Here is an 18,142-nt window from a genome sequence, read left to right on the forward strand (position 1 = left end):
GTGCCCCCCTGCTTGTTGGTGCAGTACATCACAACCTGTCTGTTTGAATCAAGATGATTTGGTTGGACAGCCGATCTCCGCAAGCCTTCAGAGCGTTCCAGATTGCTCAAAACTTCAGGAGGTTCATCTGAAGACCTGTTTCCTGGAAGGACCAGGCTCCCTGAGTGAGAAACCCATCCACATGAGCTCCCCACCCCCGGAGGGATGAATCCATTGTCAGCACTTGCTGTGGCTGAGGAATTTGAAATGGTCGTCCCATGGTCAAACTGGGCCGGATTGTGAAAGTCGGTGGACAGTTGGATCACATCCTCTAGATTCCCCTTAGCTTGGAACCACTGAAAAGTTAGAGTCCACTAAGCATATCTCATATGTAGACATGCCATGGGTGTAACATGAACTGTGGAGGCCATGTGACCTAACAGTCTCAACATCTGCCAAGCTGTGACATGCTGAGACGTTCAAACTGTGGACACCAGGGACAGAAGGTTGTCTGCCTGTGCCTTGGGGAGATAGGCCAAGCTGTCCTCGTGTCCAGCAGTGCTCCAATGAACTCCAATTTCTGAACTGGAGTGAGATGGGACGGTGTAATTTATTACAAACCCCAGTAGTTCCAGCACCTAAATAGTCATCCAAATGGACTCCTGAGCACCGTCCTCCGAGGTGCTCTTCACTAGCCAATCGTCGAGATAAGGGAACACATGCACTCCCAGTCTTCGTAGCGACGCTGCGACTACTGATAGACATTTTATGAAAACTCTTGGAGCTGACGCCAGGCCAAATGGCAGTACGCGGTACTGAAAGTGCGTTTCCAGTCGAAACCGAAGACACTTCCTGTGAGCTGGAAGTATTGGAATGTGAGTGTAAGCCTCCTTCAAGTCCAGAGAGCATAGCCAATCGTTTTCCTGAACCATTGGGAGAAGGGTTCCCAGGGAAACCATTCTGAACTTTTCTTGGACTAGAAATTTGTTCAGGGCCTATAGGTCTAGGATGGGGCGCATCCCCCCTGTTTTCTTTTGCACAAGGAAGTACCTGGAATAGAATCCCAGCCTTTCTTTCCCTGGTGGTTCAACTGAATGGGCCTTTAGAAGGGCGGACAGTTCCACTGAAAGTACCTGCCTGTGCTGGGAGCTGTACAGATTAGCTCCCAGTGGACAATTTGGAGGTTTGGATTCCAGACTGAGTGTGTACTCTAACTGGACTATTTGAAGAACCCACCAATCGGAGATTATGAGAGGCCATCTTTGGTGCAAAAACAAACATTAACCTCCCCCAACCGGCAAGTCGTCCGACATGGATACTATTATTGTGGCTATACTTTTCTGAAGCCAGTCAAAAGCCCGTCCCTTGCTTTTGCTGGGGGACAGCAGGGGCCTTGGGTGCACGCTGTTGATGGGAATGAGAGAACTGGGGCTGAGCCTGAGTAGGCTGGTGGGATGCCTGAGTGAACCTACACCTGGCACAGGAATAGGAGGCACTCCACGACCCCCCCCCCCCCCCCCAAAACTCCTAGGATGAGGAGGATGTAGCAGAAAGTACCCAGCGGGAGAGAGAAACCATAGCAGATGTGTGCTTCTTGATCTGGTCCAGGTCTTCTACCTTCTCTCTGAAAAGGTTATCCACCCGGCAAGGTACAAGCGCCATCCTCTGCTGGACCGAATGGTCTAGGTCAGAGACACACAGCCATGAGATTCTGCGCATCGCTATATCTTGAGCAGAGATTCTAGATGCCACATCAAAAGTGTCATAAGCGTCCCTGGCCAAGAATTTACGACATGTCTGCTGCTGCCTAACCACCTGGCAAAAAGATTCGGTCTGCTCCGGAGAGAGGATATCGAGCAAACTAGACAGTTGCCTCACGGAGTTCTGCAAGTGAATGGTCGTGTAGAGCTAGTAAGATTGGATATGAGTGGCGAGCATTCGGCCTAATACATCTTCCTCCCAAAAGAGTCCAAGGTCCTAGCTTCTCTGCCTCGGGGCACCGAGGCATAGTTTCTAGTACTCTTGGCTCTCTTGAGGGTGCGCACTCCACCACCATGGCGTTATGGGGCAACAGACCTCATCAAGCCAGGTTCACCGTGGAAATGGCACTGGGACTCAGAGATCACAGGGACAGACAGAGGGAGCGACCAGTTTCACATAAGGACTTCCCGGAGTACCTTATGCAAAGGAGTCATTACTACCTGCTTAGGTGGAGAGGTGTAATCCAGGACCTCAGGCATCTCAGCCCTGGGCTCATCCTCCACATCAGCAGGGAACGGAATAGCCTCAGCCATTTCCTGCACAAATGATGAAAAGGAGAGGCTCTCAGGAGGAGACAGTCTCCTTTCAGGTGGAGGGGAAGGTTCAGAGGGAATCCCAAAGGACTCATTGGAAGAAAAGTGCCTGGGATCTTCCTGACTCCCATGAGGGCTCCTCCTCAGTGTCGGAAAGCGTTCCCTCAGGGACTTCCGAGACTGATCCTGTCTCGATGCCGAGGACCTACAGTCTCAATGGCGATGTCGAGGGACTGAGGCCCGCACAGACTGCGGTGAAGCTTCCTCCACCGATGTCGATGGGGAGTCGAACTGGATGGCAGCCAATACCAGTGCCGTTTCGGGGACATCACCACAGGCAGAGGGCCAGATGCTGCTATAGCAGACAGCACGCCAGACGCAAGCACCCCCGATGCCGAAGCAGACTGATGCAGCAACCCTTCCAGAAGCTCTGGAAGCAGGGCTCAGATGCACTCGTCGAGAGCCGCCATCGGATAAGGCTACAGTGTCGGTGGAGCAGTCAGTAGCAGAGTCCGCTTAGGCTCGGGAGTAGGAACCGGACTTCTGAGAGGCCAATGCGCCGGCACCTCCTGTATGGAGGGAGAGCGGTCCTCCCAGCGCAGACGCTTCTCGGGTGCCAAATCCCATGACGCCCCGGAGCTCCCGGCACCATGTGTTGAGGGGGAACTATGTTGGTACTTCTTAGCCTTCGCTCAATGCACCTCACTGAGGCTCCACTATGCCGGAGGACGACTTTGAATCCCCACGTGTCCTCAGGGTCGTGTCCGACAATGGCCGGTGCCAGGGGGCCTGTACAACAGGAGGCCTAAAGGTTGGTGTAGACCCACTTGATGTCTCACTGCTCTCAGCATGCCGTGGCCTCTCAGCAGCCTTAACTACCTCCACTCCCGACATCGATGCGTCTCTCAATGACGATGCCACCGACCTCGGTTCCGATGACGAAGGACTAGACCAAGCCCCCAAAAGTTTTTCTCTCTGGGCTCCTCGAGCTACTTGAGTCCTTTTCTTCATACGAAGACAAAGGACACAGTGAGCTTGGCTATGATTGGGCCCAAGGCACTGGATACCCCAGAAATGTGTATCTGTACCTGAGATGGTTGTCACGGTTGTGTCCAGGTTCCTGGCTTGCAGTCACCTCGGGCCCCAGGGGTTAGACCCGGGGAATGCTGCGAATTGATGGTTTACCGTTTCCCATGTTCCAGAAGATATGCTGGTCCGGTCCAGATCTTCCATCCCTCCAGATTGTTTTGGGAGTTTTTTGGAACTAAGCAGCACTCGTACCTGGTGAACTCCCTTGTGGGCTGCCTTTATTAACCACCTTGGAAGGTTCCTAGCTGCCTTGCAACAGAGGTCCTTAGAGGAGTTTCCTTAGGTGGAATTTGTTTGCAGTGCTGCTGAGTTTTTCCTGACTTAGGTTTTGACCCTGCTTGTTTACTGACTTATTCTACTGACTGCTGCCTGCCCAGTCCCGGCTTGTCTCCTGGCTTACTCTGCTGCCGGCTGCCTGCCCTGCTCTAGCTGGGTTCCTGGTTCCTTTAGCCTGCTAGTCCCTGCGGCTCTGCTTTCCTGCCCTGTCCGGTAAGTCCTGCCGACCGCCCGCACTCTGGGGCTCAACCCCTGAGGAATGGTGGTTAAGTGCAGGTGAAGTTTGGGCTATTTCCAGTCCAGTTGGTGTCAGCCTGTGCTGCCTCCGCGGTAGCCTTTGTCTGAGAGTTCCGGCCCAGGGTACCGGGAAGTCTGTTCTGCCTGTCCAGTGTTTGGGTGATTCTCCTGCCGCTGCCGCTGCCGCTCCTCAGCAATGGCCCAAAAGCTCACTAACCTAAAATACCATTAGAAGCGTGACAGATTGCAAGGCCATGAGCTCGGAGGATCACCCATATTGTGGACGCTCCAGGAGCACGCTCAGAACTTTGCACGGATCAGTGACACCCTCCGTACAGTGGAGGTCCGTTTAGGCCAACTGGAGGGCCTTATGGCGGCATCTACGAAAGCAGCCCTTTCTCCAGCTTCGAGTCCAGATTCAGCACCGGCAGGAGCTGCTGTTATGTCAGGTATCCGTCTTAAGTCACCCCCGAGATATGACGGTAATCCCAGAGACTGTAGAGTGTTTCTCAATCAGTGTGAAATTATTTTTGAACTCCAGTCACAAGATTCCCCACGGAGAGAACTCGAATAGCTTACATTATGTCTCTGTTGTCCGGTCAAGCCTCAGCTTGGGCTTCCCCGCATTGGGAGAAGAACGATCCGGTGCTTCATGATCTCCAGGGGTTCCTGGAGCAAGTTAGACGAGTGTTTGAAGAACCAGGGAAGGTTACTTCCGCAACTGCGGAACTCTTGAGACTCAAGCAAGGGATACAGACCCTGGGGGACTATGCGATCAGGTTCCGCACCTTGGCCTCTGAGTTGGCCTGGAACAATGAAAGCCTAATTGCAATCTTTTGGTAGGGATTGGCACCGCAGATTAAGGATGAGCTGGCTGGACGTGAACTTCCCACCAGGTTGGATGAGTTAATCAAGATCTGTACTATGATTGATATTCGATTCCAGGAGCGTGGCCGAGAACGGCGTTCCATAGAAAAGATAGGTATTAAGATCACCAGCCATTCAGTTTTACCACAGACTCCTCGTCCGCGGGAGGTACACCCTCAACCACCAGCAGAACCCATGCAATTAGGCCACACCCCTCTCACGATTCAAGAGAAACAGAGACGTCGGACCCTCAACCTCTGCCTGTATTGTGGAGAGACGGGACACTATGCGGTCAACTGCCCACAGAAACCTGGATCCTTGGGGCCAGGTCTGACTGCAGGCACAGTAATCAGCCAATCTTCTAACCTCCTGCCTACCCAGTTCTTAATGCCAGCAGTGCTCGACCTAGGTCACCGGCAAGAGCATACTGAGGTCTTTCTGGACTCCGGGGCGGGGGGAAGCTTGGTCCAGCAACTTAGCATTCCAACACAAGAACTACCTAAGACCATCCCACTCTTTTCAGTGTATAGAAGTATTCAAGGATATGTAAACACTCAAACAGTTCCTGTGAGCTTACAGATTGGCGATCACCGGAGGACATCTCTCTATATGTCCTTCCCTCAGCGGTGCAGCCCATTGTGTTGGGTCTTCCCTGGCTACAGAGACACAATCCGGTCCCTGGACTGGGGAAAGGGTGAGATCGTGGACTGGGGCGAGTCATGCCGGAAACTTTGTTTTATCCCTGACACCGATAGTGTGGTCGGTGAACAGTTGGACCAGGATTCAGATGCATGGACGGATATTAGTGACTCCCAGGACTCTAAGATTTTAACAAGGGGGATGACCTGCGCATGTGCCTTACCCCCGATCAACCAGTGTCAAGTGGAATCCGGTAATGTGCCCAGGCCCCAAAGTCCGGGCAACAGGACTGCCAAGATGTCTCCTTGGGGCCAGTGGTCCCGCACCTTACGTAAGAAGCCAACCCCGGGACCTAAGCTTCAGGACAATCCGGAGAGCCAAGAATCGAAAGGCTAGCTCGCAGCAAACCATGGCCCGTAGCTCTACTCCAGCGCCAGGTACTCAACCCTGCTCGGGTAACAAAGTCCAGTCTCACCTTCAACCGGCCAGTTCCCGTCCGGTGCCTAAGGATATGGACGTTGGGAAACCACCTAATCGTGTCAGCCGAGTTCACCAAGATCCAGGGAGACCCAGATCTCCCGAGAAGCCCGGGGAGGCCTTGAGGGAGGGATACTGTCATGGCTGTGTCCAGGTTCCTGTCTTGCAGTCACCTCGGGCCCCGGGGGTTAGACCCGGGGAATACTGCGAATTGATGGTTTACAGTTTCCCATGTTCCAGAAGATATGCTGGTCCGGTCCAGATCGTCCAGCCCTCCAGATTGTTTTGGGAGTTTTTTTGGAACTAAGCAGTACCCGTACCTGGTGAACTCCCTGCTGCCGGCTGCCTGCCCTGCTCTAGCTAGGTTCCTGGTTCCTTTAGCCTGCTGGTCCCCTGCGGCTCTGCTTTCCTGCCCTGTCCGGTAAGTCCTGCCGACTACCCGTACTCTGGGGCTCAACCCCTGAGGAACGGTGGTTAAGTGCAGGTGAAGTTTGGGCTATTTCCGGTCCAGTTGGTGTCAGCCTGTGCTGCCTCGGCGGCAGCCTTTGTCTGAGAGTTCCGGCCCAGGGTACCGGAAGTCTGTTCTGCCTGTCCAGTGTTTGGGTGATTCTCCTGCCGCTGCCGCTCCTCAGCAGTGGGAGATCTTGAGACCCGAGTATCGGCTCTGGAAGACGACAGCAGAGGTTACAGCCCTGAAATAGTGAGCCTTAAGAAGCAGTTAAAGGAAAGCCACGAAAAATTGGAAGAGCTAGAAAATCGTTCCAGATGGAACAACATTAGAATTGTTGGACTGACAGAGAAGATTCCAGATCAGAACCTAACGAGTTGGCTCGAAGACTGGCTTACAAAGGAGTTGGCGCTCACAGACACCATAGGCCCAATAGTGATTGAAAGGGCACACAGAGTGGGGCGGAAAACGGATGACAAAGCGCGCCCGAGAGTGGTTGTGGCTCGAATCTTTAACTACCATCACAAGATAGAGATCTTGCAAGGCTTCAGAATGCGCAGAGACTCCCTACAACATGAAGGGAACAGAGTCCTAATTTTTCAAGACTTTTCAACTGAGGTACAACAACGAAGACGCCAATTTCACCCGCTGTGTGCTGCCTTGGCAAAGAAAGACATACGATTTTCCTTGAGATTTCCCGCTATATTAAGGATCTCAATTGGAGGCCAATGGAAGTCCTTCAGGGAAGCACCTATAGCAACAGCGGCAGTACGAGAGGCTGGCCTAATCAATGTGGAGTGAGGCAGACTACTAACTGGGAGCCGAGAGACATACAACAAGCATATGATCACAAAAGGAAAGAAGGGCATGGACTCATGGGCGTAAGTGATCTCCACATTCCATCTTCTAGATTAGAGGATGGAGCCGAGGTGTTTAAAAGGGAGGAAGAGCGGGGAAGGGAGGGAGATAGGGGGGTAGGAACACACCTTCACACATTTTTACTAGATAGGAACGGACAGGAGAGGAAAGCAAATGAGGAAATGCACATAAAAGACTTTCAAGGTCAGCAACATGCCAGTCAAACTAATAACCTGGAATGTAGGAGGGGTAAGTTCCCCAATCAAACGGGCAAAAATACTGACTGCTCTGAAAAGACACCGGGCAGACATAGCGTGTATTCAGGAGACCCACCTTAACGATATAGAACATACAAAGCTAAAAAGGATGTGGGTAGGAGAGGTTTTTTCGGTACCGGCACAGGGGAAGAAAGGAGGGATAGCAATACTTTTCAGTAAGGGACTGGCATACAGAGCGTCAACGCTGGCCACCGGGAGAGATGGGAGATACATTATATTAAAAGTGTGGATGCCAGGGTTGGAACTCAGGTTAGTGGCCCTCTATGGCCCAAACAATTATGAACCGAACTTCCTAAGGACACTGAGAAGTAAATGTGTCACTGAAGGAAAAGAGAAACTGATAGTAGGGGGAGACTTTAATTTGGTACTTGACCCCAGATAGACTGCTCAAACAGCGCTTCACCACACCACTCTGGGAAACGGGCTAAAGAGATAGCGTTATTTGCCAGGGAACTTAACTTAGTTGATGTGTGGAGAACATTTCACCCACTAGATAGGGAATACACACACAGATCGAGAGCCCATGGCTTACAATCCCGCCTAGACTACATATTGGTAGACCGCACGATTTTCTCCCAGGTGGTAAAAGCGGACATAGGCCCAGAAGAAATATCGGACCATGCCTTTGTGTGGGTGGAAATAGACTCATACAGATAAGGCTGGGGGTAGAGGATGGAGGTTTCCAACTTATTTATACGCAGACCCACAGTTTACAAAGTACTTTGTGGGCAGATGGGAAGAATACGCACAGCATAACACCTCACATGCACAAACGCAACCTATTTTATTTTGGGAGGCCTCAAAGGCAGTCCTTAGAGGAGATATTATTGCCTACAGTAGCAAGTACAATAAACGCAGATTAACGGGAATCTTGACGCTAGAAAACAAACTGAAAAAAGCACAGAAAGCACATGCACGAAAGCCGTCAAAAGACACCCTGGATGCTTTGCAGTCAGCACAAATAACACTCAATTCATTACTACATGAGAAGGAAAATAGGTCCGCGCTGTTCTATAAGTTTAGACTGCACAAATTTGGCAATAGAACAGGACACTTACTGGCAAATATAATCAAAAACCAGGGAGGCCCTAGAACAGTGACTACCTTAAGAGATCATGCAGACAAACTGACCAATGATCATAAGCAGATCGCCCAAATTTTCACAGAATACTTTGCCACACTATATAAAGGCCAAGAAAATGCTCAAGGGGAGGGCCTCACTGGTTACCTTCAGAGAGCTGGACTTCCAAAACTACAAAATCAACAGATAGAAGATTTAAATGTACCCTTGACTCTAAAAGAACTGCAAACAGCAATTAAGACACTAAAACTTCGATCGGCTCCGGGACCTGATGGACTCTCGGGGGAATACTATAAGTTGTTGCCTCCTGGAGCCCTGACGCACCTGTTAAGCTATTTCGAAGAGGTTATTCAAGAAGGTCACTTCCTGGCATTTGCCAACTCAGCTCTAATAACATTAATCCCAAAAGCAGGGAAGTCACCAGAAAGACCTGGGTCTTACCGACCAATATCACTATTAAATGTAGAAACAAAATTGTTGGCAAAAATCATGGCAGACCGCCTGGCGGCGTGCCTGCCTGGCCTGGTCGGTCCTGAACAGGTTGGATTTATCAGAAACCGGAGAGCGACCCACAATGTGAGGAAACTATTACTAGCGATGGCGACATGCAAAGTTAGAGATATCCCAGCTTGGATAATAAGTCTAGATGCCGAAAAGGCGTTTGACCATGTAAACTGGGGTTACCTGTTCCAGGTTCTAACGACGGTGGGCATAACGGGGTGGTTTTCCGAAGCACTAAAAACATTATACACAGATCCCAGGGCCAGCGTGATCATAAATGGACAAAAAGAGAGAGAATTTCCCTTACAGAAGGGCACCAGACAGGGGTGCCCACTTTCCCCATTGTTGTTTGTGCTGGCGGTGGAACCACTATTACGACATTTAATGCAAGATAAAGAAATACGGGGAATTGAGGTAGTGGGCCATCAACTGAAAGTATTTGCATACGCAGATTATCTTTTATTATTTCTGACCCACCCCAGAGGCTCTTTGAAAATGGTGTTGGATAGAATAGAGGGGTTTGGGAGATACTCAGGGTTCAGATTAAACTACACCAAATCGTACATTCTCCCAGTCCATGCAGAGGCAGTGGGAATCTGGGAAGGCCCACAACGTTTAACGTGGACCCAGAGACCAATCACATATTTGGGAATAAAGCTACCAGCGGATCTGGGAATACTTTATAAAGAGAACGTTAAGAGGTTATTAAAAGAGACAGAAGAGAGGTTGGTCATGTGGAGATCACTGCCTATATCACTTTTAGGACGGATTGCCCTCTATAACATGAGCATTATACCCAAATGGCTATACGTGTTCCAAACCATTCCACTTTATCTAAAGAGAAAAGATGAACTGACTTTAAACAAAATGTTACAGAAATTCCTTTGGCAGGGGAAAAAGGCACGTCTGCCCATGTCTACCTTAACAACTCCAGTGGAATACGGAGGACTAGGATTACTGAGCGTACGACACATGACTGTCGCTTGTGGAATGCGCCACATTAACGATTGGTTCCGTGGAACAGAAGAGTTTTCTAACACGAGTTTGGAACTACAAGCAGTACCAGACACTCACTTCACAGACTACCTACAAGTAGGGGGCGGCCCTATACCAGAAATCTTAAGATATTCATGGATAATGCCATCAGCCAAGGCCACATGGAACTGGATATGTCGGTTGCATAGATTCTCATCTAGAGTAATGCCATTCAGGTCCATTTCTGGAAATAGCAGTTTTACACCTGGGAACATGTATGCGGTCTTCCACAGATGGAAAAATAAAGGAGTGACATATCTCCTGCAGGTGCTCAATCGTGAGGGCAAAATGAAATCGTTTTCCGAGCTACAGAAAGAGTTTGGACTGACCACAAACGACGAATTTCATTATAGACAGCTCAAGCACTATGTGCTTACCGTGGGAATGGTTGGCAGAGGACGTCCAGGAAGAACTGGCGTCAGCATTCTCCATGGAGGCGCAACAAAAAGTCCCACTTACTTATCACCATTGTCATATTCGAGATACCGCAGCGGAGTTGGACTATATAGGACTGGCTGAACAATGGAATAAAGAACTGCCGATTAGGTTACAGGCTTCACAATTGCAAGCGCATATTCTTTCCATCAGACAGCTAACCAAAGCAGCGAGTCACTGGGAATTACAATATAAATTTGCACTCCGGCTTTATGTAGCCCCTCGAAGAGCTTTTCATATGGGAGTATCCCCGTGGGGCTCATGCCTGAAATGTGGAGCAGAAGGAGCGACGCTTGGACACATGTTCTGGAGTTGTCGGAGTGTGGAGAAATTTTGGAAAGATATCACAACTTATGTTTCGCGGATATGGAATACAACTTGGACATGTGAAGTGGGTTTATTATTTGGCCAGCCGAGGCTAAGTGCACCTAGCCCCAGAGGGCTCAAAGAGTTCGTACTCAAAGCTGCCATCATAGCCAAACACGTTATCCTGACTGAATGGATTACAGCCAAACCACCCGCGGGACGGCAGTGGAGAATCAAGATGCTGCACTTAATGAGATTGGAGCGACAAGGGAATCGTAATCTAGAATCGGACACAGGGAAGAAATTCCAACACTGCTGGGCTCCCTTTTGGTCAACACTCACCCCAGCACCCCCGGAGTTATCTTTTGAACTTGTAAAGACAGTTTGTGAGATAAGATTCAACAAGATGATTAGTTAAGACTATAACTGTTGCTGATGTGAAGGATTAGAAGGAAGGTAGTTCAAGCCCAAAAGGGAGGTTGGGAGGGGGGGAGGGGAAAGGAAAAGGGAGGAGGGTGGGAGGTAGGAAGGGAAAGAAAAAAGGCAATATTGTTGGATCACTGTTAACACGATAAAAACAGGAAAAGTGATTGAGAAATGTTTGTGTACAATATTGTGCTGGCTTATAGCTACGAAATGCTGAATGTAGTTGTTTTGAGTTGTTTGCCTTTCAATAAAAAAAGATTGAAACATAAACATAAAAAATCAAGCAAAAACACTCTTCAAAATGACGAAGGCTCTTTACCAGACGCGAAGAGAGGAGCCACAGAAAAAGGAGTCGCTCCTCATGCAGAAGAAAAGAAACTGAGGCACGCGTTCGCACGGTGGACAAAAAGTCAGTTCGCGTATGAGCAGTGCGTCGCTGCACATGCGCCAGAAGGCTCTAGCAAATCTTTTGTTTTTGCTATATTTTTATGCCGATTCCCAGACCGGCGCGGATCGCTGACCCATGTATGAGAATATTTAAGCCTGCTTGTCCTCGGAGATATTTTATCTGGTTTGTTTTAAATTTTTTAACGCACCCACAAATATACTACTACTACTATTTAGCATTTCTATAGCGCTACAAGGCATACGCAGTGCTGCACAAACATAGAAGAAAGACAGACCCTGCTCAAAGAGCTTACAATCTAACAGACAAAAAATAAATAAAGTAAGCAAATCAAATCAATTAATGTGAACGGGAAGGAAGAGAGGAGGGTAGGTGGAGGCGAGTGGTTACGAGTCAAAAGCAATGTTAAAGAGGTGGGCTTTCAGTCTAGATTTAAAGGTGGCCAAGGATGGGGCAAGACGTAGGGGCTCAGGAAGTTTATTCCAGGCGTAGGGTGCAGCGAGACAGAAGGCGCGAAGTCTGGAGTTGGCAGTAGTGGAGAAGGGAACAGATAAGAAGGATTTATCCATGGAGCGGAGTGCACGGGAAGGGGTGTAGGGATGGACGAGTGTGGAGAGATACTGGGGAGCAGCAGAGTGAGTACATTTATAGGTTAGTAGAAGAAGTTTGAACAGGATGCGAAAACGGATAGGGAGCCAGTGAAGGGTCTTGAGGAGAGGGGTAGTATGAGTAAAGTGACCCTGGCGGAAGATGAGACGGGCAGCAGAGTTTTGAACCGACTGGAGGGGGGAGAGCTGACTAAGTGGGAGGCCAGCAAGAAGCAGATTGCAGTAGTCTAAACGAGAGGTGACAAGGGTGTGGATGAGGGTTTTGGTAGAGTGCTCAGAAAGAAAGGGGCGGATTTTACGGGTGTTGTAAAGAAAGAAACGACAGGTCTTGGCACTCTGCTGGATTTGAGCAGAGAAGGAGAGAGAAGAGTCAAAGATGACCCCAAGGTTTCGAGCCGAGGAGACAGGGAGAATGAGAGAGCCATCATGAGTAAAAATCTAGCGGTTTTCTGCCAAAATTGGGGCCTTTCTTCTCTCTCTCTCCCTTCCTCTCCTCCCCCCTGTCCTCCGTACTTTGTTGCCGTCTCTAGTGATAGCAGTGATCCAGAGAGGCAATCCTGTGGTGGCATCAGGGGCCTTTCCTCTGGTGCAAACACAAGAAGCTACATCAGAGGAGGTAGGAAGCACCAGAGAAAAGGCCCCCCAATGCCACCACAAGGCTATCTGTCTGGATCGCCACAATCGCCAAAGATGTTATATATGTAAAAATGCGGTGTATATTATATATATATATATATATATATACACACACACACACACACACACACACACACACTCAAAAGGGATGAAAACTATTCAATCCATCTCTCTTTTCAGAAGTTACGAAGTATAATATATCACATTCAAAGCATATGCAGGTGCTATGTATCTCAACAAGGGTGGGATATATATCATAAAACTGATATTAGTGAATAACTGATGCTAGTTAGCGGTGGGGAAAGGGAAACAAAGTTGACATTATCATTGGTATTACATTCCAAGACTGCATCATATAAACTACATATATGAGGGTAGCAAGGTGGAACAATGTTGACTGCCCTGTTTAATCACGAAGGAGTGTAACCTGCAAAGAATGCCAAATAAAACTCTTATCCACTTGGGCAGACAAGATACACAGTGTAGGTCTTTATCTGCCAACATTTACTACGTTACTATGAAACATGGTAAATCACTTTGAAGGTTTAAATAATATATGCGGGGATGATGAATCAACACAAGTATGATATACCCAGCACTAATAGCTCATAAATACAAACATATGATTTGAGTGCTATTAGACCTCAGTGATGACTCTTTTCACATGGGCAAACCACTACCCATGACTCCCCTGCCTCCTCATCAGTCATTTAAATTACTTTATTCTTAATCTTTTTAATCCTTTAACAACTATACCAAAATGATTTGTATTATATAAAATAGTATTTTCTTGCATTTTAGTTATAATTTTACAAAACCTATCTCAGAGCATGAGGGACCAAACACTGACATGTGCCATGTTTTGCCTATCGATGCCTCAGGGTGTGGTCAACTTTCACTAGTCGCACATCATGCTCTTACATAGTACACCACACTCTACCCTGTTCGTGCTCACACTCAAAGATAACTTTTATAATATTATAACAACTAAAATGAAAAATAAATCATTTTGGTTTAGATGTTAATAGATGTTACAGAAGGATTAAAAACATTATGAGTAAGGTAATTTAAATGACCAATGAGGAGGCAGGCGAGTCATGGGTAGCGGTTTGCCCGTGTGAAAAGAGTTGCCGGTGAGGTCTAGTAGCACTCAACCGTGTGTTTATATTGACACTATGAAACATGGTAACATACAAGGCTATTTAGGTTGTAAGGTTAGCACTTCCAAAACAAAAATATACATATAATTAAAGCACAATTACACAGTACCTCCATATATTTGGTCTACACAGTGAAGAGTGATGTCATTTTCTCCAATAATTTTATTCTTGAAGTCAAATTCCTACAAGAAGAAAAGAACCTCAGTCTATTGAACCTAGTATAATTGACAATATATCATGCTATCATATATTCTGTGCCTAACAATCATATTCCTAGCACAAGCAGAACTGAGAAAACAAGTATTCCCAATAGTGAGTACTCTTGCAACTTAAGTTTTGACCTTTATTTAAAATAAATAAATATATATATATATATATATATATATATATATATATATATATATATATATATATTTGTTCAGTGAAATACAGTGCTGCTATTTTATGAGATCAAAAAGCCATGTAAAACTGTTAGAGAACCAGCCAGGAGGAATTGATAGAACTTCACACAAGGTCTGCTTTATCTAGTCATACTTTTATTGAAGTCACAAGCATATTTTATTTTAGTCAGAATAAAACACTATCCTGAAAGTGTGATGCCAGACTGCACAATATAATTAGGACCAGTGTTGGATAGTAACTAAGTAAATGTAACTAGTTACTGTATTTAAGAAACAAATTTGTCACTGTTCACTTGTAAGAACTACAGGAAACATTTGTTACTTGTATTTTTTTTTTTTAAATCATTTATTTATAATTTTTCATTTTACAAGGGTCACTTGCAAACAGTAATACAGAGATAACTGCACATTAATACAAGATAAGAAGAAAACAATCCCAACTAGATATATGGATTATATACAATCTTTCTCTTTCTTAAACCACAAAGTGAAGAAAAATAGGGAGAGTGAGATAAGACAAGGAGATCAATTAAACAGTAAACAGAAAAAAGAAAACATGGTATTAACCTGATTATCCCCAGATATTACTCATCTAATTCATTATTCCACATTGATCATCTGGTTGGCTTCTTCAAGACCAAATACGGTGTATAGTCAATTCATTTACTACTACTACTACTTGACATTTAAATGAGAACATACTTATTGTCCAGATTTTAGTTAGAAATAATACATCTGATTACATTCTCTCTCTTTTAAAAACCAGAAATTATTTAACAATACATATACTTAAGTCTCTAATTCAAATCCCACTGATTAAAGCAATCCCAGTTTTCACAGGCTTCACTCCTTTTGAAGTAATAATTAAGGAAATATTTCTGAGGAAAACTTTAGGAGTCATTACCTGGAACTCTGGGAAAAACAATAATCTCAACATTAATCATCCACAATAACATCCACCTTATCATTCAAAGTTTCTGGTCCATTATCATTTTCAGGATCATTACCACTTATAGCTTGTGTAGAACTTCATTTATTATATCAATTTTTCACTCTCAAAGGGTTCAGTCAAAATGTCCATGTAACTCTCCAATAAGATTATATCTGAAACAAAGTTATTTACTACCGCCGTCAGGTCCCGAAGAGCCTTCCAGATGGCATTCAATGTAACCTCCACGGAAGCCAAAAACTCCAAGGTGATTTCTCTTGAGGTGTTTAGGAGTGGTTCCACCGATTCGGGTTCTGCTGTAAACATCCTCCGTTTCAGCATATGCCTCTAACTCACTCCTCCACTCCTTTGGACATGGTGGTTGAATAATTCGGGAGCGATGGAGTTGTTTTTCCAGGTCCAAGAGCATCGACGCTCCTTTGCCGGTGCTAATCAAAGGACTCGCCAACCCTTTCATCTGTGGGCAGTTCGACGCGCAGCAGTCCCCCACTTGCTGCTCAGGGGACAAAAAGCTGGCCATCAGCGGCTGACCGCCGGTTGTTCCCTTCCTCTCAGTTAAGGAAAGTGCAATTGCAGAGAGGGAATTTACATAAAAAAGACAAAACTTCAGAGGGCAGCTGGGCCGCTGGGCATACGAACTTCAGGTCACCATCTTACCACTCTCCCAGTTTGGGACACTCTTTGTCTGGTTTCTCCTCAGAGGCCTGTCTGATATGGGTAACCCTTCAGCATAGCCCTCTGAGTCATTGAAACACAGAAGCCCCTCCACCACTACAAGATGGTATCCCTTCGGAGGGGACTTGTATTTTTACTGCAGTAATTTTTACTAGTACTCAGTTACCTGATGTTTGCAGTTAAGTAAAAAGTAAAAGCAGAAGTGAAATGAAACATCAAACCCTGGAACAGAATTTTGCTGTTGCAAACCTCATCATGCAAATAGTGCATCATCTCAGTTTGCCTGTGTTTGGCTAAGACCAGTAACCAGTTCAACAAACAGAAAAATGATGAGTTGGGTCACTTTGAAAACCAAACAAAGGAGTAGGGGAAGATGGCTCTTCTCAAACAATGAAGGAGATGTGTGGCTGGATTAAAGGCTTTATTGCAAAAACATCAAATTCAACTCGACACAGCAGCCATGTTTCAGCGCCTGAGAGCCTGCTTCAGGAGTCTTATGATGTCAATTATAATGTCAATGTAGGTGAGAAATGTAGATAAGAAATTTCCTTACCAAAATTTGTACACAAACAGGGTATCAAACATAACCCTGAATGAGAGAGAAAAAAAACAAATAAAAATCTTCATGAGCTGCCAATAGCGGTCTCCGAAACATAGCTGCTGTGTCGAGTTGAATTTGATGTTTTTGCAATAAAGCATTTAATCCATCCACACATCTCTTTCGTTGTTTGAGAAGAGCCATCATCCCCTACTCCTTTTTTTGGCTTTTATTGCGATACGCAGAGGAATCAGTGCGCCTCCACCACATCCGCCGTCTTCTCTTCTTTGGGTCACTTTGAAGCAGAGATGAAACTGAAGCTGGCTGCAATTCTTGATGAACATGCATATGTCTATCACAACAGACTGCTGGTCGTTCCATGGAAACCTTTACACTGGGTTGACTGTACCATGGATTGATAGTCTTTAGAAAAAAATTCTGGTTGTCTGGCCTTAAGTCTGAAGAGTTCCTTAATCAGTTCTTGAAGATATTTAAACAGAGTGCCATCAGATGAAAAATTGTTAGAACAGACAAGTCCAATTTTGTGAAAGACTTCTCTGTAATTGGATAGCATGATGATGATAAAGATGAAGATGTAAATGCAAGGGATGAATTAGACAGCACTACTTTTAATGCAGATAACGACAGTAATAATGATAAAGTATTCTTTGCTATACAAAAGTCAAGCGTTTCAGAGATTCTCTTGATCATACCTGCAGACACAGTCAGAAGACAGTCAGTAGTATTGTAGCCTGGCCTGATTTGCAGAAACTTTTTATCAGACTAACCAACCACTTCTTGTTAGTGTGGTTGCTGAACACCTTTTTAGCTGTGCTAGATTAATGACTCAAAAGCACACCTGCATGAGTGACAGTCATTTTCAAAATTTAGTTCTACTAAAAGCAAAGTGAATTGAATTGTAGAGCAATAATGCTGTTGGGATAAAAACGTTATCAATAGTTGCATCCACTGTAGTTGCAATACTTTTACATTTTACTCAAAAAAGTATTATGGGCCCCTTATTAAGCCGCACTAGCGGTTCCTGGTGCAGTAATGCTGACAAAGCTCATTCACTTTGAATGGGCTCCGTTGGCATTGCCTCCTGGGAACCGCTATCATGGCTTGATAAAAGAGGCCCTATATTGAGCAATAACTTTTATATATATATTGTGAGAAGGAAGAGGCTGTCCTACCCTGGTTAGGCCCCTAGAGGGCGATGTTCCCCTAAAATGTCCAGGGAGAAGGGCTGGGTGAGTCACTAAAGGGAGCCAGTAGGGGTGTATAGCAGGAGGTCGCTAGGACCGAGGAGAATCCTGGGGATAGAAACAGGTGCAGCAGGTTATGGGCTGGGTCCTGTTTGGCCATTAACCACTTAAGACCCCACCTGAGTTGTGAGAAGAGGAGAGCTGGCAGCTGAAGAAGAGGGATCCCCATGAGAAGTACTGGCTGTGCCCTTTGGACTGGGGGTAGAACTGTGTGCTCCCAAGAAGGAAGCTGGCTGGGGTAAGAAGGCCCTAGAGTATCAAGAATAAGAACTATGGGT

The 18,142-nt window shown here is 46.3% G+C and overlaps 1 protein-coding gene across 3 annotated transcripts in view; it reads right to left on the bottom strand.

The window, feature by feature from the left end:
* Positions 1–18,142, bottom strand: part of MTMR12 (myotubularin related protein 12) — a 312,654-nt gene that overhangs the window by 191,203 nt on the left and 103,309 nt on the right. For all 3 annotated transcript variants that reach the window (XM_030193003.1, XM_030193002.1, XM_030193004.1), the window contains one exon: positions 14,146–14,218. In XM_030193003.1, the coding sequence (XP_030048863.1) occupies positions 14,146–14,218 (73 nt within the window). The remainder of the gene's footprint in view (positions 1–14,145; positions 14,219–18,142) is intronic.

The sequence above is a fragment of the Microcaecilia unicolor genome, chromosome 2 (genome assembly GCF_901765095.1).
Source record: "Microcaecilia unicolor chromosome 2, aMicUni1.1, whole genome shotgun sequence".
Taxonomy (NCBI): domain Eukaryota; kingdom Metazoa; phylum Chordata; class Amphibia; order Gymnophiona; family Siphonopidae; genus Microcaecilia; species Microcaecilia unicolor.